Below are 24,785 nucleotides of genomic sequence, written 5' to 3'. Positions count from 1 at the left end.
AAATGACTTTTGATATGTTTTCTGGTTCAAGTCGGTTTCAATGGGTTAATATGCGCTCATGGTTATATACGCCAATCTGCCACTGATTCTCTGGTAGCTTCACAGTATATTTGTTGCATATTCATAGAGACCGCAATAATAACATGAGCTTTTTACACTTGTGCACTGAAGTGCACTGTCATTGGCAGGCAGATGAGTGTGATTAAATATTCAAACTGCACCCAGTGGGATCCAGAAACATCTAAGTTGGGCTTCTAAACCCAGCATACTGTAAATTGAAGGTGTTTGAAAATTCCCACTCTTGTCCCATGTGGACTCAACAGCCAATTGTAGGGTCCAGGCAGGACCGAGCATTGTGATGTTATATACATGTTTTATTTACATACCATTCTCAGGGTTCAAATAAGAAGATAGCTGCAGAAATAACAGGGGGCAAATTGTAAGGAGAATTTATCATATGAAACAGTAGTCTGAGATATACCAAGGCCCACATATGCACTGCTGAGTGTACTGGACAGCAGCCAAAGGGAAACCTAATCCAAAAAAGTTAATTTAGATTACTCAAAGAAAAATCTTCTCTTTGATTGCCTTGTACTCTAAATAAAAGTCTTAAATGTACACAGGAACAAAAGTAAAGTTTTGTTTGAGGATACTGTGTAAAACATGTCCATGACACAAAAGCTAGTTCTGGTAGGACAGCACTAGAAAGACTCTGGGTCAGGCCATTCAGGCTTCATTCACCCATTAAACCTGGCTATCTGTGTAATTACACAAAAATTGAACAATTTTACCAGCTGCATGGGAGATGAATGGATGTGCCTTGTTCTTAATCACTCTGTGACTCAGAGGACAGTAACACAGTTTTAGAAAGACATCCTTTATTCCACAGTAGATACTGTGCTGCTGCATTAAAAAAACACACACAAGTAGTTTCAGTGCATATATGAACCTTGGAAACAGTGGTTTGACAAAATAATCTTAACTACTTTATAGGCTTTTTCCAGAGCTTTCAATCACATCATCACCAGATCATCCACTTTGTTGAGTAGTTTGAGACACTTCAGACAACTGAGTCAAATACATGACAAACTAAGAAAAATCCAGTTGCAGAAGAAGACCATTTGAGGAAGTTGCAAGTTCCAAGAAAAACTAGTCAGTGGAAATTATTGAGTTGAAATTATTTTGTAAAATGATGTAATTTGCCTGTTATTACTTGTATATAAAGTACTGAGATTTTGCATAGAGCACATATTCACTTCTTTCCAATCTCGACACAGTATATTGTCTTATATCATTTTATATATATTTTCATAAGAATTGATATTACGTCACTGTGAATGCAATGGCTCTGTCATCATGTGGCAGGTGAAGATGCTCCTGTGATAATGGCTCTGTAGACGAACTTCGGTTGTCATATCTTCAGTCATATCTCACAAACACTGAGTACAATTACTCACATGTATTGAAACATAGCTGCCTAATCGAGGGCGGTGTTCCTCTGATAATGGAGCTGCAGATCAGCTGAAGCATGCGTCACGCTCGCATAGCCCCTGTGAACCTGGCTTTTACAAGGTGACCGCAAACCACCCCTGCAATTTGAGCTGTGCTTGTGTTCTGTTTGGAACTGGCAGGGAGAAAACAGACAGCCCGGTAGCGTAAAGCACTCAGACTTTATCCTGCCAGATTTCCATCAAAAGCGAGTGAGTTCACTGTCAAATGTGTTTATAAATGTTATAGTGCTGGGATGTTAGGGATGCAAATGATGATTATTTACATTATTGATTAATCCAAAGATTATTTTCTTTTGTTTTTTTTGGTCCTAACAGCAGAAAATAGAAAAGTATTTAGTTTACTAACATATATGACAAAGAAAACAGTCAAATACAAATATTTGAGAAGTAGAAAACATCAAATGTTTGTCATTTTTGGTTAAAAAAAACAACTATTCAATTATCAGAATGTTGATTAATTTGTGTTGCACATGCAACAAAAAAATGAATGTAGCTTTAAGTTTTATTATAAAAAAGCAACACATTAGCAGTTAGTAACTGCAGTATGTGAGTGCATGGCCATAGGGAGACGTGTCTTTTGTGAGATGACTTTATGACTGATAGCTGGATTTGTAGGTAATGAATGGAAATCCCCGCTGGCTGCTGAGACGGATTCCTCACCTCGCCCGTAACTGCTGACAGAACCTATTCTTGAATACTCTCTGACCCTCTCCATCACTGCCTCATCTCTGATATCATTCCTCCATTTTCTCCCTCGGTCAAACCGCAAATGAGTAAGAGCTCCGTCAAAACACACACTGGTCGACAACAGAACGACACACACTTGCTTTTTAAATGACAATATGTCGTTTATTTTCTATATTTTAAAGGTTTATTATTTACAAACAAAATAAACAAAAAAAAAAAAAATTTTTTGACAAACACTGTTTGTCTGCATATTGTTGTAAGAAAGTTTACATTTATCTTTCTTTCATCTGTATCAAGTAACCAACTAATAGTTCGTTTTCTCAAAGCCTTGGATTACATGAATGAGCAGAACAATGACCATGTGTGCAGGGTTTAAGGGGACAGAGCAGCTGGTTGTAGCCTCCGCCTCCTTCTCCACTGCGCACATCATCAGTAAACATATGAAACCTGTGGTCATCAGAACCAAATCAACATTTGGTTTGTTCTCTCTGGGCATTATTCTCAGTTCTTTTTGCATCTCTTAATTCCTCAAACCAACAAAACAAACAAAAAGAAATATACAAATATATGTGCTGGTTTGTTGAGAGTCTCTATACTGCTAATATGTAAGCTCATTAGTTTGTGTTTTACATCACCATTAATGCCCATTCCAGTATGTTAGTTGTGATTGGTATTGTGAAAAAAGCACATAGTTGGGAAGCTCTCCCTCCAAAGGCAAGTATCAAAAACAGCACAAACCAACAGTGCTGCTGTCCATCTCGACTGTGTACTAGTTCCTATACACTATGGCATATTCACGATTTAAGCGCTCTCTGTTGTAAATAGAACATCTCCCCCCTCCCCTCATTAAAACCTCTTTCAGGATCAGGGCAGCACAAACTCTCTGGGATATTGCTCCCTTTCTAACTCACTCAACATCTAAGCTAAATGAAAGAATCTGTACGTTTTTAAAAAAAATTATTATTAGTAAATCAGAAAGTGCAATTGAAAACAAAGACAATGACTTAGAATGTTTTGCTTTGGCCAGTTTCCTTCCACACATCAATATTCAACCCAAACATCAGTGGTTAGCTACAAAGAAAGGTATAAAGGTTCTCCAAATTTTATACAATGTCTCATCGAGTGTGATATTTACTGCAAGTCTAAAGATTGCACTTTTCTTTTAAACTGTACATGACTTCTCCATTAAATACTCTAAACAGCTTTGACTGAGAATGTTAGAAAAAAACCTGCCTCTAGAAGTTCACATTGTAAGTAAAGATACCAATTGGATAAACTGAGACATTTGGCCATCATCATTGCTTAACTCCCTTCCCTTCTAAAAACACTGAGACACAAAACACATAGAGTATAGTAAGAATGAATGCGCAGTTGTGTGCAGAAGTGCCCCCCCCCCCAACAACTAACTCCCCCCGCCCTCCCCCGCCCTCCTCCCCAGCACGCACCGAGCTCACACTCTTTAACAAAGGATGGAACATGGCTATAGTTTAGGCACAAATACTTAAGAATGTCCATGTGAAAAGTCAATGCTTCTGTTCACACACAGATAACGTCTAGGCAGACAGACAATGAACAAAACATAATCTAACATTACATTTAACGTCAACATTTCTGAGATATTTATCTTTTTAAGTATTTGTGACAGTGCATGCTTTCATGACATTGGTGGGTTGACTGTATTGGTACACTATCGACACAATCTGTAGCGAAGACTTGTAATCTTTTTAAAACAGTGTCTCCGGGGGCTTAGTCGCTCTGAACCGATGGGATATTTGGTGCCATGAAAACTGTGACTCCGCGTGACTGAGAGTTGAACACATGAATAAGAAGACCACAGGAAGGTCTTGAGCACAAGGTACAATCAACAGGAAAATGACCTGTAAGCCTTAATGGCTGGCTTATTCTAGTACAGTCATCAAATACTTTAGTTATTATAGGATTAAAATAGCCAAAAATAGCTTTTATCCGTTTTTATAGAGTCACAGTAGTCTGGCTTGACCTTCCTTCCCCGCCTCAACTTCAGTGCAGGCCAGTTTAGAGTGCCTAAGCCCACATAGTGGATTTACATGAGACAGAAACCTTAATGCAAACCAGCATTTTTCCCCTATATGCAGCACCAAAAAAAAAGAAAAACTAGGTGAAATTGTCCCCCTACACTTGAGTAACTGGATACCTGACATCTTTAACCTAAAACACATGTTGAAAATGTTGTGCCAGGCTCTTCAGCGACAGCAATTGTGATATGACAGCAAACAGTACAGTTTTACTAAAGAAGCAGATGAGCAAGCACTAAATCTAAATTGTGGTTTTAAAAAAAAAAAAAAAAAAAGGCGTGATGAATCCAAAACATAAGCCTCATTTCTGTCTTTAAACAACACATTTCGTTAAACAGGCTTAACGAGTTTGACCTTTAATATAAACCAAAGAATCATTCTCAAAATGATCCTAAGCAGATTTGGGAAATGAGGCGATAGAAAAGACACCTTCGTTTTCAATAGGACGAGTTTGAATTGTAGGTAAATATTATATACTGTATGTTCACTTGATGTGAAATCAAAACTTTACTAGGACAGGGAATAGTATACAGGGGGGAGGGGTCTTAAATGTCCTCCAATCAGGCATATCTCAGCATCAAGTAGTGCTTGCTATTGCATTAAGGTTTGTTTATCTCTTATGAAACATATGTATTTTGTCACTTAACCTTTGTCGCATATAGATGATATCCAGGTTCCTGATAGAAGTAAGACATTGTTATGATAGAGAATGCACCACACAGTATCTGTAAATACTAGATCTACAAAACTATTTACAGCACACATATAGGTAATCTTTATGTCACAGTCTATTGCATAATGGTGATAATCTTTAGTTTATAAATATTATAAATATACACAGAATTTTTAAGCAACATTACGTAACATCTCAGCCATCTGAAATCAGAAATAGAAAACAATAGCATCCATCCATATCTTTCTCCAAACTCCATTCTCCTCGAAAATAAACAAAGAAAGCAGCATTTCTATTATCTATTCCCTTTGGACCCATAACACTGTCGTGATTGGTAGGTGAGCCATTGTGGGGTATAGTGGCTCAGCAGACTGTATTGTCGTTGTTGAGAGTAACATAACACTTTGATACAGTATTTGTGTTGGTTTCTGAAATGAGGGTTCAGGAAAGTGGTATGAGATTCACTTTATGAGTGTGTGCTTTTTGAGATTATTTGTCAGAGTTGCTTGCATTTATTCCACAGTGGTGCCTAAAGCTGCTTAGGAGAAGATAAATTTCCTCTTCCTCAGTAGTAAAAAAAAAAAAAATCCACAATGCATTCCAGTTAAAAAAAAGCAGAAAGCAAAAGAAAAAAGAAAAAAGAAAAAAGAAAAAAAAATTCATACATTGTATATAATTTTTTATATTTCTCAGAAAGGAAGACTCATGTTTATACTACAGCTTTTAAATTGCCATTGCCAAATATTGTAGTTGGATTTTACACACATGGTCACATGCACACACCCACACGCTGACTCTCTCACACATCCATCCATCCAGATGTTTTTTATATATATATGTAAAATGTATGATTAATATGGCATAAAAGAAAAAAGAGATGTGTCTGTATAATATACATTCTTAAGTTTAGGGAGACAATGTGTCTAAAATATAATACAAGGGCTTGTATGTACAGGATTTCTATGGGGTTATTTTAGAAGAAAACTGGAGAGAAACAAAAATGCTGAAGTTCCTCATTTTTATCTCTTTTGCTGTATCTCCATTTTTAAAATTGAATTGAAAGATATTTAAGTTTAAAAAATGAAAAGGGAAAAATGGGATCATAAATTTGATGCAAAACGCATTTTGTCTTGCTCAGTCTCTGTACTGCTCAGCACAGAATCTCTCCTTGATCCGGGGGATTCCCTGTGCTGGGCTGAGGATGATGATGCTGCTGCCGCTGCCGCCGCTGCCGCCGCTGCTGCCGTGGCCGAGCGAACCGGGGGCAAAGCTCCTGACGACATCTGCCGGAATAAATTGACCCGCTGTGGCACCGTGGTGCGGATGCCACTCTGCAGACTCATTCCCTGGATCGCTGCCGCTGTTGGTGGCACGATGGAGGCCAGAGAGTCTCCTGAGGTTGGGTGCGCTCTGGGCCCCAGAGATGTGTCATGTGGCAGTGACGGTTGGGAGGCCGATAAGTGTCGGACATCTCGACTCAAGCTGCCTGACTGAAGAGCCTGTGTGCTCTTGTGCATTTCTCCCCGCTGAGGCGAGGGGACCTGCTGCTGCTGAGGTGACGGCTGCTGCTGCTGCTGCTGCTGCTGTGTTGCAGAGGTTCCAGCTGCAGTTGACACAGCAGGCTGCTGAGCAAGCTGTTGCTGTGCGGCTAAAGATGGTTGGGCAATGGGCTGCTGGATAAGTGACAGCTGGGAGGCTGTGGGCGAGCCGTACTGGAAGCTCCGGCTAGCCAGAGGGGTCTGCACAGGCGGACTACACATGGCAGCCGTGAAGGAGCAGGGCGACATGATTGCTCCCTGCTGCTGGAGTGGGGTCTGTGGGTTGGTTGAGGAAGAATTCAGGTTGCCATGGGAAACACTGGGAGCCGGGTAAACCCCCTGCGCTGCAGCAGCAGCAGCGGCAGCGGCTGGCAGCATGCGGGCAGCAGAGGCATTGGCAATAGCTGAAGCACTGTAGGTCAGGGGTACAGAGGACTGCTGGAGCTGATTGCTGCCGAAGGCAGTGGAGAAGGGTGGCTGGGCTGGTGAGTTAATGATGGAGTTTCCTGACATTGGTGTTGAGTTCATCCCGGTGACTGACTGTTTGCGGTCCACCATCATCACCATCTCCCTGTCCTGACGGATAATCTGCTTCAATATCTCGTTCTCCTGTGTGTTGAAAACGCCGGCGTTCAGATCCTTCTGGAACTTCTGCAGCAGCAAAGAGTTCTTCTTCCCTGTTGGGATGCAGTCAGGAGAGGTGAGCACATACAGCCATGGCAAACTTTGGTTGCACTAAACCACAGGAAAAGGACAGGATTCAGGACAGTAATAATAAAGATGCAGCTTGTACATTTCAGGCGGAGGACTTCAGCCCATTATAGACACCTAACTTTCAACAGAGTACATTTATCTTCTCGATTCCACTAAATGCATAAATTCACTTCACTAATTTCAACTTTTTTTTTTTTTTTTTTTTTTTTTAATCTTACAAGCTGCATCTTTTCATGTCCACTAAGCTTTGTCATATTTAATATAAAGTGTGAAGGACATTGAATGGTAATGACTATGGGAGGTATACAGAGGAGTGAAGGACACATAAGGAGACAAAGATTACTGAAAGAGTGACGTGATAGCATAGACTGTGAAGGTGCTGATGGTGACAATGAAACACAGAGGAATACAGATGAGTTGTACCCACACATCACGTTACTGGACAGTTTTTAGAATAAAGACAAAGAGTCTAAGCTCTAAGAATAAATTTAAAGTCACATCCTATTGAAATCACAATGACAACTCAGCTAAAACACATCACAAGGACACTTGGAATAACCTTTTATAGTTTTTAAACAAGGTTAGATAAAAACAACAAAACAAAGCCACAAGGATCTATTCCTAACATACTACTTTACTTCACCAAAACTGATGTAAATATATATTAAATAAAACTAAACTTCATACATCTTACCACAGAATGTAATTGAATATTATCTTTATCATTGAAATTTGCATGAAATTCTCTGGAGATTCGAATTTATTTAAGTCAATTGTTGAAGAATTTGTCTGTAAAATTATATAATAATAAAAATAATAATGATAATAATAAATTGTTCCCTTAATACAGTAAAGAAACTGGTTTTGTTTCAGTTGTGCACTATAAGGGCCTTTTGAGCCCACAGGCCTGGGCAGTCTTTGCCTGCCTGTCATAAGTCATGAACTGTGATAGTAAAGGCTTGACAGATGGCTTCTTTTAACACCAATCACTTCTGTGGCTGTAGTAAAATGCTAAATGGTACTAAAGGCAAGAAAGATGTCTTGAAACTTTTTTTTTTTTTTTTTTTTGAAGGAACTGCCACATTTGGCAATAATGACAATAATGAAGTTCCATTTAACATCTCCACTTTGAATGACTGCGTCCAAATGTATTTAGAAGACGTGCTTCCTGTAATTACTGTTGACCTTGTGTATCGACAGGCTGTGAAGCATTATTTGTCGCTAAAGAAGACGGAGTGGACTTTTAGTGTGCTGAGGGCTTTAGCCACAGTCACTCAATCGTTAAGTCCTGTCCTTGAGGACAGGAAATTTCTCCGCCGTTGAGCAGCACTTGCTGGACGGCTCTCTCCTCTCAAGGCTGCCAACAAGCCGTGCGTTCAGCTATAAGACAGGACTGTCTCTGCTGTAGTGGCTGAAAATGGATTGATGAGGTTGTGTTTTTTTACAGTCAGTTTCTCAGAATCGAGTTCTCCATTTTGACGTTCACTTTTACTGCAGCAGTCACTACAGGGTCGGGTAGTAAACAGCTAAAACTAGCACCATGTACTGACTGTAAGACTACTGTTAACTTACAAGGCTGCTTTCATTGCACTTTTAAAGGTGACAGGGTTAAACTCTGTAGATTGAAAGGACAACACATTTGTTTATTTTCTTCTAAACAGAACCTGTGAGGATGTGATTTTTTTCTTTTTTTTTTTTCTGGTTTGACAGCAACTCCTGACAACAGGGTAGTTAGACAGGTGGTTATCGTTAGGATATCAGGGCAACAGGCTTAAGTCAGTGTGTAAATATTGAAAGGAAGATTATTATATTATATTACAGACCTTATTTCAGACATCTAACCAAAACCCATTCCAAAAACCCATAGACATTGAGACAAGGGAACCAAAAGTACTAAAATGCTAACTAATTTTTGGGTTTTAGGACTGAGAAGCAACAGACATTTTAAAAAATTGTGCTGTATATTTTTTGCTCAATATATCCTTGACTGCTTTTCCAGTTATACCAGTGGTCAGACCATGTATACAAAATACCTGATCTATAAACTCTGGCTTTAAAAAAACAAGAAAAAATAAGTAAAATAAATAAGTAAAAAAAAAAAAAAGAAAAATTAAACAACCAAACAAAAACATGAACACAATGTAAACACCACTCATGGGTATAGAAAGTTTTCTTTTTTGTATATACACAAAACTTGTAATATTGAAATAAAAATAGATCAGATATGGGTCGAATCAGCATATGAAAAGAATAAAATTACCGCGCTGTATTACTAATTTGTTTTTCCTGGCACAATAGAACCAGTGAGATTAGTTCAACATACAAAATTTACCCATCAATATGATTTAAAAATAATAATATATAATAATAATATAAAATAATAATAAGTCATTAACCCATATCTGAAAAAAATAAAAATAAAATTGTGAAACAGCCTCAAAGCCAAACAAACACACCAAACAAACAAATCATAAACAATCAAAACACAAACATCGTAATGTTAACAAGCATCATATATAAATAATGAAAGCTGATTTAAAAAAAAAAAAAAAAGACATTTTGAGATGCATTCAAGGCTTCACAAAGAAATTACACATTTTTCATTTGGACTTACAATGCAGTTTGATAAATCATTCACCAATAATCTGTAATAAATTTTACAAATCTACAAACTTCAGGATATGAATCTCTGCAGTTTCTTCTTGTTTAGGGTTATTTACTACATCATTACCAAAGAAACTGTAAGAGGACAACTGGTGTAAATGTGTGTGTGCGTGAAAAATGATTCTTAATTGATTACATAAACTTTTTCCCTCCACATGTGGGCAACATGACATCACTGTAACTGTATCTAAATACAGTAAAAGCCAAAAGATGGGATTGACTTTTTTCTGATCAGTGTCAGTATTGTCCTTTCCCAAATAATTTACAGAAAACACAGAGAAGAGTGATTTATATTTCATGTCAGACAATCAGAAACAAATATTTTTTTTTTCTATTGGTGAAAACATGAATAAAAATGAAATGGAATTTCTGCATGTAACAAAAACTGTGTGCGGCATTGCATTAGTAAAGTTTTTACTAATCTGCAGACATGATTTCATTAGTGAATACACTTTGAACAAAGGATTCAAAGATTTAAATAAAAAAATAAAAAATGTCACACCAATAGAGCTGAGCATGTGTTCACAATCCAGCTGTGAAAAAATCTGTTACAAAAAAAAAAAAACATGGCATGTTAACACTGAATGAGAACTCTTTGTTTCCTTGATTGTCTTAGTTGTCGACATTTTGAATGTGTCCATCAAAACATCTGCAGGACTAATGTGGGTGACTTGAGTTATGTGTCACTGATGCAGGAATTAAACAGTTAATGTAACCTTCAGCAACAGGTCAAACTCTTGGAGGATGACTTTGAGACCGGATCCATTTAGCAAGCCTCTATAGGTCATTTTGTCCCTGTTCGAATACTGGAATTTGAATAAAGTGTTTACCTGATGCCTACTCGTCGGCCAGGACACTCTTGAAAACGAGATGTGCTCGTCTCAAGACGGACTCCTGGTCAAATAATTTTTAGATAGATAAAAGATAATGTCAAATGTGCAACACGTTATTGGTTTCAAAGCATGGTTACTTTTTTTTTCTTTCCTACTTAGAGCAAGACAAGCATGTAACCAAATGCAGTTCATATATAGAAACGATACAACCAGCACGGATCATGACAAAGTATCTTCCCTCGTATGAGACAAAACCCCCTTCATGGTTAGTCTGAAAGGATGGGTCCAATCTATGTCACTCTGAGAGGTATCAGTCAGAGTGGGCAGCTTTCATTTTCTGACATTTTAGCTATGGTGAAAAGCTAACTCAGCTGGTAGCTCTCATAAAAAGGGCAAATGTAGATTAGGACTGTTGAGGTCAAAGGGCATACAGTATGTTGCAAAGGGCACAGTGAAGACAAATTCATACACTTTACTACAGGGCAAATGCAGATCATGTGTCTTTTTAAGAAATATCTAAGTCCAAAAAATACAACCTTGTCTCTTGTGAATTACGTTCATATGCAGATCATTTACAGTGAGTTATTCAATTCTAATGTAAGAGGTAGCGTGGCATTCACAGAGCACAGGGAACAGTGGGTGTTGAGGTCTGGTTGAATGGAAGAACAAGCCAGTGTCCCATATTAAAATAGAGATTACTGTTATGAAATTTAGACATGACCACAATCTTTCCCTAAAGTCCAGGTAGTTTTACTTGTCTAACACTAACCAAGCTATTACCACGACTTAGTTGGCATGGGCAGATATTGACCACTGGCTTGGGTAGTATGATTTGGGTGTGAACAATTTGATGTTTTGTCAGATATGTTCATATAATCCAATAACCCCTCCCAGAAAACATCTTTGCATATGAACGTACTCGTGAGGAGAAAAGGCTGTCTCAACACTGACACACGTCTGTTTTTGGGATTCTGATTGACTTGGACAGGTCTTGTTCCAAATCTTTTGTTCACTGCTTGTTGCTGACTTGCCTGACACTGCAGTTATTTGAGTGTGTTGAGCAATTCAATACTGACGTGCCTGTGTCAGGCAAAATAATACACAAATACAAAGCAATGACAAAGAAAAAAAAAACCCAACAATAACAGATAGAAAAGTAGATACAGACTGAAAGCTTAACCACTGATACGAGACAACATCGGCACACTGTCATTACGCAAATTTAGCTTTAGTTTTCTGTACAGGTGATGTTATAATGAGGTTATAATAGGGAAACGAAACAAATACAAACTTAATGTGCTCTAGTGTTATCACTAAACGTTTGTGGACAAAGAAGGCTATGATAATGAGCTGCTTGGGTTTAGCAGTCATATAACCTAATGATATGAACCATAAATCATTTCTCAAGTGGCTTATTTGATAAATTTGATCAATGAAATTCCGTATAGGTTTTTATGTTTCTTTATTACAAAGAAGGAATAAAAATGTAATGATTTCACCATGTGTGGCCTGGAGAGGCATTTTTTTTTGTTTTACAAATATAATAATTATAACAAAGATGAAAGATAAGCCAATAATATGAACCATAAATCATTAGCAAAGTGGCTTACTTAATGATTCTGATTTCTCTTTGCGTCAGGACTAAAAATTTACAGTGAGCTTCATTATAGATTTTTATGTTTCTGTATTACAAAGAGGAGGAATAAATAAAAGGAATGAAAAGGACTAAATATAATAATTACAAAGATACACGTGATAAGTTAGGCCACATGAGCTAATGATCTGATGTTACATAATAACTGTATGTATGTATGAGGCTGCATCCTCCTGTCTTTCAGTGGTGTCGGTGTTTTGCCAACTCAGTCTGAGTGATCTGTCCAGAATTTTGTCAAATAAAGGGGAAGAGTTTTGTTTGCAAGTTGTCAGAGGTTTTAATGCACAAGTCAGACTTCTCGGTATTCATAGCACCAATATTAGGGTCGCCTCATACTTTACGGCATTCTGCTGCTGTCTTATTGACAGTGTACAATAGCTGAGCTACAAAGGCAGACTACTGTAAGAACAGACTGTGTGCTATTCGCACGTGTTCATTTGTTACAGTGTGCCTTCAATCTCGACCTGCCTTTTTCAAGTTAAGATGAACTGAAAGAAAGAGAATCCAGCACACTGCTCCTGCGCAGCATCACAAATGTTGTTTTTTCAAAATCATCCTAACGTTTCGGTCTCTCTAGACCTTCATCAGAAGAATTTTAAACAGTTCTTACAGCCATGATCTTGAATAGATGATGCTCTACCCGTGTCATGCTCTAGGAAATCCATCCGCTGCACATGTAAGACATCAATAGTTCATATGATTACATGCTTTGAATGACTTGATGTTTTCATTCAATGGATTGTAATTGTTGTAAATAATTGTGTAAATAAAGATGTTTTATATATTGTGATATCAAACTTGTTCTTTGTATGTTTATATACACAAACATAGTGTGGAATATAACATGGCAAGAGTATACAGACATCACTGTCAATGACTGAAACTAACTCCCTCAAGAGATTAATTGTCACTCACCTGGGAACACAAGAGTGGGTGGAGCATCATCTATTTAAGATCATGGTTGTTTAAAATTCTTCTGACGTAGGTCTAGGGAGACCAAAACTTTAGGATGATTTATAAACTGTGATGCTGAACAAGAGTGGTGTGCAGGATTTTTCTTTCTTCCAGGACTGAAGTGACACTCTCCAAAACATCTGCATCTAAGATACCCGGATGTGCGAATATCCTCATCGAGGAAGTTCAGAAGAATTGTCATTTTATTGTCTGATGAAACGGGTTGAGAAGACTGACTGGAAAAGAGACTGAGGCAAAGTGAAAATAATCATCACCACGTTCACTCTTACGTATATTCACTCTTATATTCACTAAAGGCTTTTTTCCTACTTGAATGTGACACTGACGTGTGCGCATGAAATGTAGGAGCAACAGAGTGCCTAAATTTACTCTACATGAAACATGCTGGATTATTACTGTCAAGTTATTTATAAATAAAAAGATTATAAAAACAGAACATTATCATTTAAAAAAGATACATGTTTGTGATGAAGCAAAATATAAGCAAAGACAGAGACATACAGTAAGTGCTACTTCTTTTTATATTATTATGTAATCTTCTACATGTTTAATTTATCTGTGTGTTAGTTCCAATCAAAGTATCAGACTGAACACATCTACAGAGAGGAGTGGACCAATTATGCAACCAATTATTGCCCCGTTGTGTTACATACATGTGCCCCTTTTTAAACTGTAACAAATCTGTGTGCGACTTATCACTTACTCCATTTAATATTTAATCTGTCATGGCCAAGTTCTTCAATATATGTTGATCTGTCAGACAGTAAAAATAAGGAAACATTGTTGACGATGTGGGCATAGCTGGGTCCTGCCTCCTTTTAGCAAACTGGGCTGGACCTGGTGGATGTGGGAAAAGCTCCCTGGTGTCACCTGGCCCTGCTCTTTGTTTCTTTTAATGGGGGTTTGTGTCTGGTTGATTTTGACATCTCTGATATGGGGTGGGGTGCTGCTCATACCCAGGAGTGCAGATGAGTGGAAAGAGGGCCAGACACACATGCATGTGAGGTTAGCTTCCATCCACTCGCTGGCATCCAGTGGGGGGGTCAACACCAAACCAACGAGGGGGCGACCTGACTCCCTCCCGGACAGCGACATGCACTGCCTTCCAGTTAATCCAACCACAAAACGCTACTTTGGTTCTTTAGAAGGATTAATACTGGTTACAACAACTTTTTTTTTTTTTTTTTTTTTTTTTTCATGTTATTTAAGACAAAAAGAGACGGAAGTAAGAAAAAAAACAGCATACAGGTCATGCAGCACAAGATGGCAGACACAATGCTTTTATGAAGATAGAAGGCAAACGAATACTGATAAAGACAAGACAACAAGGCACGATGACAGGCAAGAGATTCGACCAATCAGAGAGGACCATTAGATGTAGGCAGGTCTTACCGATGCGGTCCAGTCGGTCAATGGCAACAGTCTCAAAAGCACGTCGCATCATGGGGTACTCTTCCAGCACCTCATTGAAATGGTCAACAGAGAGAGAGAAGAGTCGGCAGTAGGTGTCCGCGCGCACGCTCGCTGTTCGTCTGCCCTTGGTGAGCAGACAGATCTCTGTGTGGCAGGAGCACAAAGGGAGACAAAGAGTGAGAGCGTAAAACATTTAGACACATGAAGAGACGGTAACCGACCGCAGTGGAGAGTGCAGAGGGTCACAAAGGAAATCATCCCAGTAATTACAGTACAGATTACCATATAGATGAACCTTGAGCGGGAAAAGGTACAGAAGCAGAAGCTAATGTGAATGTAAATAAAATGAGAGGCCCATCAGCGCTTCTGTCACTTGCATTATGCTAAGATAATTCATCATCCTGCAGAGCGCTAATGGTCCCATAATATGATACAGTAGTCAGCTTTACAAAAACAACCCGGTCAGGCATCAACGCATCACCGCATGAGTGCACTGCATCAGTTCTCGAATGTAACGTATAACGAAACAGAGGTATGGTTACATAGCATTCCTGTATCCCTCCTCAGTCACTGTGCTTTCTGACGTGAAGAGATGTGAAGAGAACACGCTGCTTTGTGTAGAGAACAATAGAACAATGCATCCAAATGAACCCCCTCTTGTTTCCTGTTTGTGTATATGTTCAGCTACATTTACCTTTAAAATGAAATGCAAGCACACAACAGTAGGTCAGATTGTCCTACACAAATGTGGAGGAGATAATAATCAATGTGATTAAAATTAAACATATAAAAAGTATTAGTTATAGTTCCTGTTCAGCCACCAACACGGCTCAGCCTCCACCCACGTTTGCACTTCTGTCCAATCTACAGCAGAACTTCCATCTTAATTAAATCTTTAAATGTTAACTTGTGGTGTGATCTTTCTTGGCTATGACACGGGCTGTCATGAAAATAGAGCACAGACTGTGCAAGATGTGAGAGCAACACTCTCAAGCTGTGGGTGTGAATAAGGTGTGAGTACTGTTATAATGGAAAAGCTCCCTCTAAGTGGTACCTCTGTTAACACAAAAAGACACACAGAGAAAAGAGAGAGACAGAGAAAGAAAAACATGTGTCTTGTTAAATGTAATTTCACAAAGGGGCAGAAACAAGATAGAAAGACAGACAGCTAGTGGCTGTTCTGTGTTGGTTAAAAAAAATCAGACTGTACTCCCAACACGCTCGCATGACATCCTGCGCGGCTACATCAAGAGGTAAATGTGTTGCTTGGCAGAGAGCGGCCAGTGGCTCGGGTCTACAGAGGCTACACCGGCTGAGTGGGTGAGCTGACGACAACAAATGACTATGATGGCACTAAATCTGGACCGGTGCCACGCACAGTTTTGAAACTTGTTATAGTTAAAATGAACTTCTTCTCCCTCAAGCACAAGAGGCTTCTAATTACTGTTTTGCCATTTCAGTTCATATTGAAAATTGTTCCCTAACACAGACGCACACAGTACAACTGAATTTGCTGTTCTCTCTGGATATAATTGTAAGTGACAAGTAGAACCAGTGTGAGCTGAAAGCCCTGCAGAGGATGCTCGGATTCTGCACTGTATGGTAAACAAAACAAGAAGAGTTCAACATTTAGGAAAATATAACTATTAGCTTTCTTGTAGCGAGTTAGATGAGAATATTGATGCAGTTCTCATGTCTGTAAGTCAAATATAAAGCTGAAGCCAACGGGCAGTTAGCTAAGCTAAGCTAACTATCTTCTATTTCTAGCTTCATGTTTGGCGTGGGATCGATCTTCTTTCAAGAAAAAGTGAATAAGCAGATTTCCAAAATGTTTAAAAAAGAATCGGGAAAACTTTTAGCAGACAGAAATTCCTTGGGAATGATGGAAATGGAAACACAGGTGTCTGCAACATATGCATGTTTATTATCTTTGCGTTGACGTTGTTGTCAGGTAGCCACACCCATGCATAACTGAATTTTACCACCAGCAGAATAATGGCGTGGGAGACAACACTTTTTTTTCTTCTTTTTGTTTTCCTCTGTCGGAGTAGCAGCTTCAACCGGAGCTAATTCAGTCTGTCAGACTGCACTGAGCTCCAGTTGTGAATGAATGTTGGAGAACATGAAAGCACTCAGCTAACAGAGTGCAGGAAAGTCTGTAATTTTACATCCACTGTATATCCATATCCATATATGGAGGAATCATGAGGACAACTTTTGGCTATTCATCCTCCTCCTCCCTGGTACGTGACAAAATTTCAGTCTGGGAATGGACTGACATTTCAAACGCTTTCGAAGGGAAACATTAGCACCGTCACCTGGCAGACCTTTGTGTGTATTTCAAGGTGTGTTAGTGTGGGTGTAAGGCCAGGCCCTGTTAACACTTCACATGATGCGGTTTGACACGTGTCTGTTGCCTTGTCACGAAGCATTACCGTTGACCCCAGGAGCTTTGTAGATAATTTTCAATCACTTCATGTGTCACATACTCTCAGGGCAACCAGCTCCCCTTCCCCTTCTCCCTTCTATGACTGGGCTGAGGAGTCCCACAAGAGTAAGACATTCAAGCCCCAATAGGGATTTCCATACTGTCTGTCATTGTCCTAGCATTATACTCTATTAGTCCCTTGGCCTCAGAGTGACGTCACTCTGGACCTGTGGTACCAGTATGTAATCCCATTCACGGATCATTCTGATACCTTTTTGGTATGCAGGTGTGCCATTGACCATGGTTGGAGGTGCTTTGTGACCTACTGTCTTCATAGATGTCCTGCTCATTACTATGCTAATAGTTTCCTGTTCCTGTGCTGTGCTCGGTTTTGTTACTCGCTCTCTCTGCCACTGTTTCTGTCTCAGTCCCCTTCACTGATTTCTCATTCTGGCCGTGGTTTGGCCTGGTTGTAAGGGGAGTGTGAATCATCAGAGAAAAAAGGGGGTAGAGTGAGGTGCCCGGCACAGCCAGCTGCTCCCAACTCAGGGCTCATCTGCAAATGCCATACAAACGGGTACAAATTCCAGCTGGGCAAAGGAGAGCAGCAGGTGGCCGGGCACCGACAGAACACAGCAAAATGAGCAGCGCACCCTTTATTATTTGGACAGATACAACATAGCTTTTAATTAAAAGATTAAGCGATTCATTAAATGGGGTTGTCTACTGTATGTTCTCTGTGTTCTCACTATGTTTTTCCCATTTCATTGAGCTGATTTGAGAGACTGACATGATCTTCCACTGCAAACTCTCCTTCAGCTACTGTTATCTATTCAGCTATTATCTGGGAATATCTGCGCTGAATGAGAACACACCACTCAGCAAATACACACATTAAAAAAAAAAGTTAATATTTTTTGGTGTAACCTTCAAAATGTTTTAGACAAAGCTCAAAAAAAAGATAATCCAAAAATCCCTGAAAAGCAGTGACCGTCTGGCCGCCTCAACACATTTCCTGGATTTCTAAATTTGGTCCCCAGAGGTCAGTTTTCAGCTGAACAGTTCATTGAGACTCCTGTTAGTGAACAGTCTAGCACTTTATCTCCAGCAGGAAGCCTAGCAGTATGCCCATTTGCTCTACATGCCTCCATTATACTCCAGTCTGGAGATGAAACGATTGCTCAGTGAGTCACTTAGTCAGTCAGTTGGCAGCTATTTAAAATCAGTTCATTGTTTGAGTTGAAAACTGCAAACATTTGTTGTTTTCAGCTTCTAAAATACAAGGATTTGCGGCTTTTCTTTGTGTTATATGATAGTAATTTAATGTACATTTTTTGCGCTGTTGCTGAGACAATTTGAAATGTCCATTAGGTCTCAGGGAAAGTGAAAAGCATATTTCACTGTATTCAGACATTATATGGCCAAACAATGCATCATTTGATCCAGAAAATAATCAGTATATTAATAGATAATAATAGAAAATAAGAGTAAGTTGAAGCTGTTCTCCAGCTCCAGGAGATGCATAAAGTTTTAGCTTTATAAAGGGCTTGCTCTTCCCTGTATGTACTCTGTAAAAAGCCTTAAATAAAAAAAGCATTAATCAGTGTGGGTGTCATTCGAGATCTTAGAATAGTTGACTCTCTGTTAATCGAGTTTCAAACCATCAAATCTCAGAATTACACACAGTTGCTGGTGGTTTCTTTTCTATTCCATCTCAAACTGTTTGATAAATGCACCCACACTCCCTGCCAGTAAGATCCATTTATCAGAGCCTCATTGGCCAAAGGTTTTATCCAGACAGTGATTCTTAAACACAGTATCTCTGATCTCTCGGATGAATTGTTTGAATGAGATGTACTGCTGCACTGCAACTGCCACATATCTCACCGTGTGACATGTCCACTCTATGCTGAATCTAAGATGCCCGGCGTCCTCCGGCAGTCCCATATTTAAAGCAAGTAGCTCTGCAAACTGGGTGGCGTGATGTGAGGGTGTATGACAGCAATCTTGTGGTTTGAACAGGCAGAAGAAAAAAAAAGACGACTTGTTTCTTTTTTGATTCACTGTCTTCCTTGGCTCGCCTGTTAGACATGAGTTGCATGCAGCAGACACACCAAAGTGAAGGTATTCTTAGACTCCTCAGCCTCCCTCCGTAGTGGGGATGAACACATGAGATAAAATATGCAAGAACCTCTAAAATAGGAAACTTTGCTTTGCTTTCGCACAGACATGACAATGGCTGCCTGCCTACCCTTTGTCGGAGTAAACAACGGGCAATGAAATTACATTTGACATTTTAAAAATGAATGATATCCATAATGTTTTGCAGAGGGAATGGAGCCCATGCTGAGAAGAAAGAGAGAGGAAGATAGAGAATGAACAGCACAGCAGAGAACAGAACGAGGGAATATCTTCTGACTTTACACAATATGAACATCTACGGTAGTGGCTCTTGTTATTGCCAAGTATAAGCAGCGGGAACGTGTGGAGGGCGAGAAGACTTCATGCATGTGTATGAGTGTGTGTGTGTGAGGGTAAGAGTGGGGGAGGAACCTCTGTGTCCTAGGGGATGCCTGATCCATGCTTTGGCCTACTCCAACAACCAGATGAGAGGTTATGTAACTGAGGAAGCTGACTAATGTCCAACACTGGTTAATGAGAATCTACATCTACAATAACTTAACTTCAAACAGCATCAAACGCAAGACCTCAGGCTAGACTCGTGTCTCAATACATATGAACATACTGTAGGAATGCGTGTGTGGCGTGAGGTTGTGGAGCTCTTGCATAGCAGCAGAAACATATAATTAATGTTCACAGAAAAATCAAATAGAAAAATTAATTAAAAATTATTTTGAAATTGTTGCGTTTTTGTTACCTCCAAAATAAGATCCATCAGTCAGCTTCATCTCCTTGTTAAACTTGGTGATGACACTAGCGACACCATGTTGAATGAAATACATCTTCTTCCCAACCGTGCCCTCTCGGATGATGTAGTCGTTGGGTTGAAAGACCTCAAACTTCAACTTGCTCAGCATCCCCGTCACAAAGTTGGGGTCCGCGTTGGCAAACAGAGGCATGGTGGCCACAAGCTTGCGGCAATTGAAGTTGACAATTTCCTAGTAGAGGGAGGGGAGAAAAAGGAAACGGATGAGATGATGCCATAAATAACTCTTTCATTTCCACCTACAACATGAGAAATGAGCATCAGTGAGGTAGTCTGACACAAAAAACGCCACCACAAATCCTTCATCTCTGCTGCTGTTATCTGCAAGCATAAATGAATTGGATGCATATTGCTGCTTTATCCCTAATACTCCTAAAGCACTTCCCATCACCCCTGTGAAGAAACTTTTTGGCACACGAGTCAGATCCTGATGAGTTTGCCCTCTGGTGCCGGCTGCAGGCCATCTCTCTGGTCTCATCCTGTCCCCTCAGACTCAGCAGGAGATTAGGAGCTTGTTGTCTGTTTACCCACACATCTCTGTTGCTGTGCAGATGGAAAGCCGGGGCTCTTGGCATCTGTGGCGATGTGTTGTTGTTGACCCCCTCCCATGAGGGATAGCTCTCCTCCAGTGACAACAGGACATTAACAGAGAGATAACCAATCTCTGGGACGCTTGCTAGCTAGATGAGGGCAACGTAAAGAGATGTTAGCTCAGTCTCAGATGCCGGTGTCAGCTAATGCCACTGGGCTCTGACCTCAATCATGCACCAGAACTAATGAATTAGATAGTAAACAGTTTTCATGCCCAGCCAGGAGTCCTCTTGGGGAAACAATCTTTGGCTATGCCTATTTAAAGATTTGTCTTATGGCGGAGAATAAGAGACAGCGAGACAGAGGAAAGGGAAAGGGGGAGTTGGGGAGTGGATAGGTGGACAGAGAGAACAGCAAATCGGTCTGGCTCTTAGCTGATTAACCACAAGCTGTATATATGTTACATTATTATATTGATATATTTTATACTTTCTCTTTATTCCTTTTCTTCAAAAATCAACTTACAGAAACTTGCACGAGGCAGACCATCCATCACATTGCGTGTCTCGTCTTTTAATGTATTTATTTTATTTTTTAAATTTTTTTTATCAAGGTCAATCTATCATTGTGTTGTCATATAGTTGCAAGCAGGAGCAGTTTGGGAAAATGCATTAAAGTGCATTAGTGGCCACTCTGAAATCTGAGACATGGCCGCTGAACAGCAAAACTTTCAATGCAGCAAACAACCTACTTTAGCTTTTCTTGGTGTTCGTGTTTGCTTGTACGTCAGATTCTCCAAGACCAGAACTTATCAATGAAATGCTTTCTGGCAGCTAACATCAATTGTTGGATGTCGGAGCGTCCTTGAAAGTAACACCACAAAGAGTTTTTTAAAGTGGTTTCTGTCCACAGCTGCATACCAGCAACAAACATCAGCATGATGGATTACTGGCCTGAAATACATTTGAATTCACTGCTAGGGAATAGCAGAATGAATACAAACAAGTAAAGGGTTCTTGGAAAGGATTTGTAGATGTGATGGTTTTTTTAGGTTATTTCTTTGGGCATTTTACACCTCTATTAGATAGGACAGTGTAGAGAGACAGAAAATGAGGGGACAGAGAGGGGGGATGATGGCTACGGGCGCCCATATATGATATTTTTACTAAGAACAGATGTGGAGTCACAACAGATCTTCAGTTTTATAATGACGTTGTCCATACTCATACTCTTATATTTGCTGTAATCATTACATTTGACCCACCTAACCCTTAAAGTGTTGGGTGAAGCCAAAGTTGGTTTGTAAACTGAAACAGGGTTGTCATGCATATCCCACGTAGTCATGACTGCTTGAGCCAACAGCTGCCTAAATCTTGTGATAAATGACATGCCTGAATCAGCCAGCAAGATACTTAGGCTGATTTCATGGTCCTCCTCTGTCCCAAAGCGAGTCTGAGTGCCGCTGAGTGGAGCTGATTCTGATCCCAAAATGACCTATAACTTGGCAACCCCAAAAATTGTGCCGGAACACCACGTGCTGACACTCAGCGGCAATCAGCCCGACTCAGCCATAGTGCGTCCATCTCAGTGGAATGGGTCAGGCCTGAAGCTGCATTAATTGATTTCTCGGGGTAAAGATACAGAGTATGGACAGAGACTGAAAAAGAAATCTCACCACTCCCTGCTTTTAGAAAAACAAAACTTGTGGCCTGTTTACTCCACAAGCCAAGTAAGCCATTAAGTGCCATAAGTGCCACATTGACAAATCAAGTCATATCTGAGTAAGCTGAAATTTATTTTTGTTTGTAAAAGGTTCCTTTTAGTCGAACATTATTCACATTGGAGTTGGCAAAAACAAGCTCTTTTAGCAATGTGGCCTTGAAGCTTAGCGTGAGTCATCAAAAGGATGGTCTAAGCAGAGAAGGAGCGATGAGCGGCGTCAGTGTAAAAACTGATCAATCTTAATTCAAGCAATAACAACAGCTGGATCTTTGGTACAGTCACTATGGTACAGTTGCTTTCTTTCATGTTAACTTTACAGCAACTAAAGAGTGATGATGAAAACGGATGCAGCACTGATGTTTTCTTTATTTATTTCACCACCAGCTATGACAGTGAATATGATGCATCAGTATTAATGACCTAATAATGTCATACATAATAGTTTATCCATCACAGGGGTCACTTTTCTGCAGAATGAATACTTTGAGTAATTTGGGTGATAATACGTCATTATATATTTACTTAAGTAGATTTTGAAAGGATTGTATTAGTATTATTAATAGTTTTAAGGGACTGAATGTTTTTTTTTTTCAACCACTGTCATCAGCTTAGAAAGAAACTAACTCTTCCTGTGCAGAAAGGCTAATCCAACAAAGTGAAAAAAATGGCCTGAAACCTGCAGGAAAAGCAGCAAAACTACAGGATCTAGTTCCTGTGTGATGACTACATCTCGAAACCAGGGTGCTTTAATATTATACCAAAATAAACCACACAGACAAGCTCTTCTATGGTCCTTTGCATGAAAGGTAGTGTATGAATTTACCTGAATAACCTTCTCTGGGAGGAAGAGACTGTTGAATAATCCATAACTGACACATCCTAAGAACTGGTATACAGCAAAATGGCGACGTAAGCTAGTTTGTGTGGCCTGTTTTGCTCTGGTGCAACACAGTTTGTTTTTACCCATCTGTCCCATGGGCATAGCTTTCATTGTGCCACACCGTCTTCACACAGATTTTAACTTTGCTTGCTGTGCACGGTGGACTAAGCCTGTAGGATTTTTCTGTGTTGTAAGTCATACTTTTAAATCCCCGCACCTCCCTGTGAGTGTCTGAGACCGTACAGCAACTCCCCACGCCTCCGTGTTCAACTCTGCGAGGTGACTTAATGGGGTTACATGAGAGATGGTCACGATCTCTGTGCTTGCTTTGCCTTTTATTCCTCTCCTCTCCCATATCCCTGTGTATAAATACCCATGTAATGTGCTGATATGAGAGTTTAAAAAACCGGTCACTTCAATATTCCCTCTCATTACCTCTCTTGGTGAATAATATACAGTCTGCTCTGTTGATCCTGCACTTGTGTGGCTTTTCATCTGTGCTACATTGCTGACTTCAGTCGTGTAAATATTACAAATAAAACAGAAATTGTTGAGCAGCTCCCGAGCTGAGGTTTGTTTCTGTGCAAAACATTTTCATATCTTGACGGATGCTCAGTCTGGGTTCACCCAGGATGCTGAGGAGAATCTGTTTTGTCGTTGTTCTCCTTGACCTTGTAAGATGAGATGACAGGTGCAGGTATTTCAGATTCACTTACTGCCCATTTAAAGGTGCCAAGTGAAGATTCACTCCTCATCTTCAGGGAATAAACTCATTCATGTTCCAAAACTAAAACCACAGTGTGACAGCTTACCTGTCAGGAACTTTTTTTTTTTTTTTGATTTTCGATATGTGTATTTTTTACCTGTTCCAAAAATAAAACTAAAGCCTTCAAACAGACTGAAGAAGCTTCTGAAAGAGCCAATGCTTAAATTCTGTTCAGGGTCTTAAGAGAGAAGTTGTCTCACCTCTTTGAGCGGGTCGTTGAGTTCACTCAGGATGTTATCCTCATCAAAGATTTTGCCTTGGTAGCGATGTTCGTAGTAGTCGTGAATTTTCTGTCGCATGTCTGCTGGAAGCTTGTGGAAGGACATGTATTGCTCCACTTGCTTGTACTGGGGAGGCAAAGAAAAGCAGATGGGGAGCCGTTCAGTGACGAGTTGCTGCATCAATATGTAAAACACCAAATATTCTAATGACTTATAATTAACAGAAACAAGCAACATCCACCTTGAATAAACAGCAAAGCTGCATAAAAAAACGTGGTCTTCACAGACTGTGTATTGGTGTCTCTGTATTGAGGACAAACCATGTTCTCACATAGTCACAGTGCCATGTCCTGGTTCCGTGTGTGGGGAGGGAGAGGCAGAACGAGGGAGGCAGGTGGTGAAGGAAAGTAGGAACAAGTACAAGCCCGGGGCTATGTCAGACCAAGGTAGCAGTTCTGATTATCTCAGCCATGCAGGAAGCCCAGTTCTAATAGGAAACCGAGCTATGATCTAATGTGAACTAGCAAGGTATACCTGATATCCTGGAGAGATTTCAGAGCTGCAGATGGTAGGG

The 24,785-nt window shown here is 39.8% G+C and overlaps 1 protein-coding gene and 1 long non-coding RNA gene across 2 annotated transcripts in view; one reads left to right on the top strand and one right to left on the bottom strand.

The window, feature by feature from the left end:
• LOC139611250 (uncharacterized) overlaps window positions 1-24,785 on the top strand; it is a 115,640-nt gene that overhangs the window by 10,364 nt on the left and 80,491 nt on the right. The gene's annotated exons all lie outside the window — the stretch shown is intronic.
• The window catches only part of LOC139611428 (potassium/sodium hyperpolarization-activated cyclic nucleotide-gated channel 1), a 65,202-nt gene continuing 46,303 nt past the window's right edge, over window positions 5,887-24,785 (bottom strand). Inside the window, exons 5-8 of the mRNA XM_071466117.1 lie at window positions 24,191-24,337; window positions 20,023-20,263; window positions 14,696-14,860; window positions 5,887-7,140 (exon numbers count right to left, since the gene is read on the bottom strand). Coding sequence (XP_071322218.1) covers window positions 6,026-7,140; window positions 14,696-14,860; window positions 20,023-20,263; window positions 24,191-24,337 — 1,668 coding nt within the window. The 3' untranslated portion in view covers window positions 5,887-6,025. The remainder of the gene's footprint in view (window positions 7,141-14,695; window positions 14,861-20,022; window positions 20,264-24,190; window positions 24,338-24,785) is intronic.

The sequence above is a fragment of the Trachinotus anak genome, unplaced genomic scaffold (assembly GCF_046630095.1).
Source record: "Trachinotus anak isolate AG129_WGS33_773 ecotype Australia unplaced genomic scaffold, CSIRO_AGI_Tana_v1 ptg000028l, whole genome shotgun sequence".
NCBI classification, from domain to species: Eukaryota; Metazoa; Chordata; class Actinopteri; order Carangiformes; family Carangidae; genus Trachinotus; species Trachinotus anak.
This window is presented reverse-complemented; position numbering and strand designations above follow the sequence as displayed.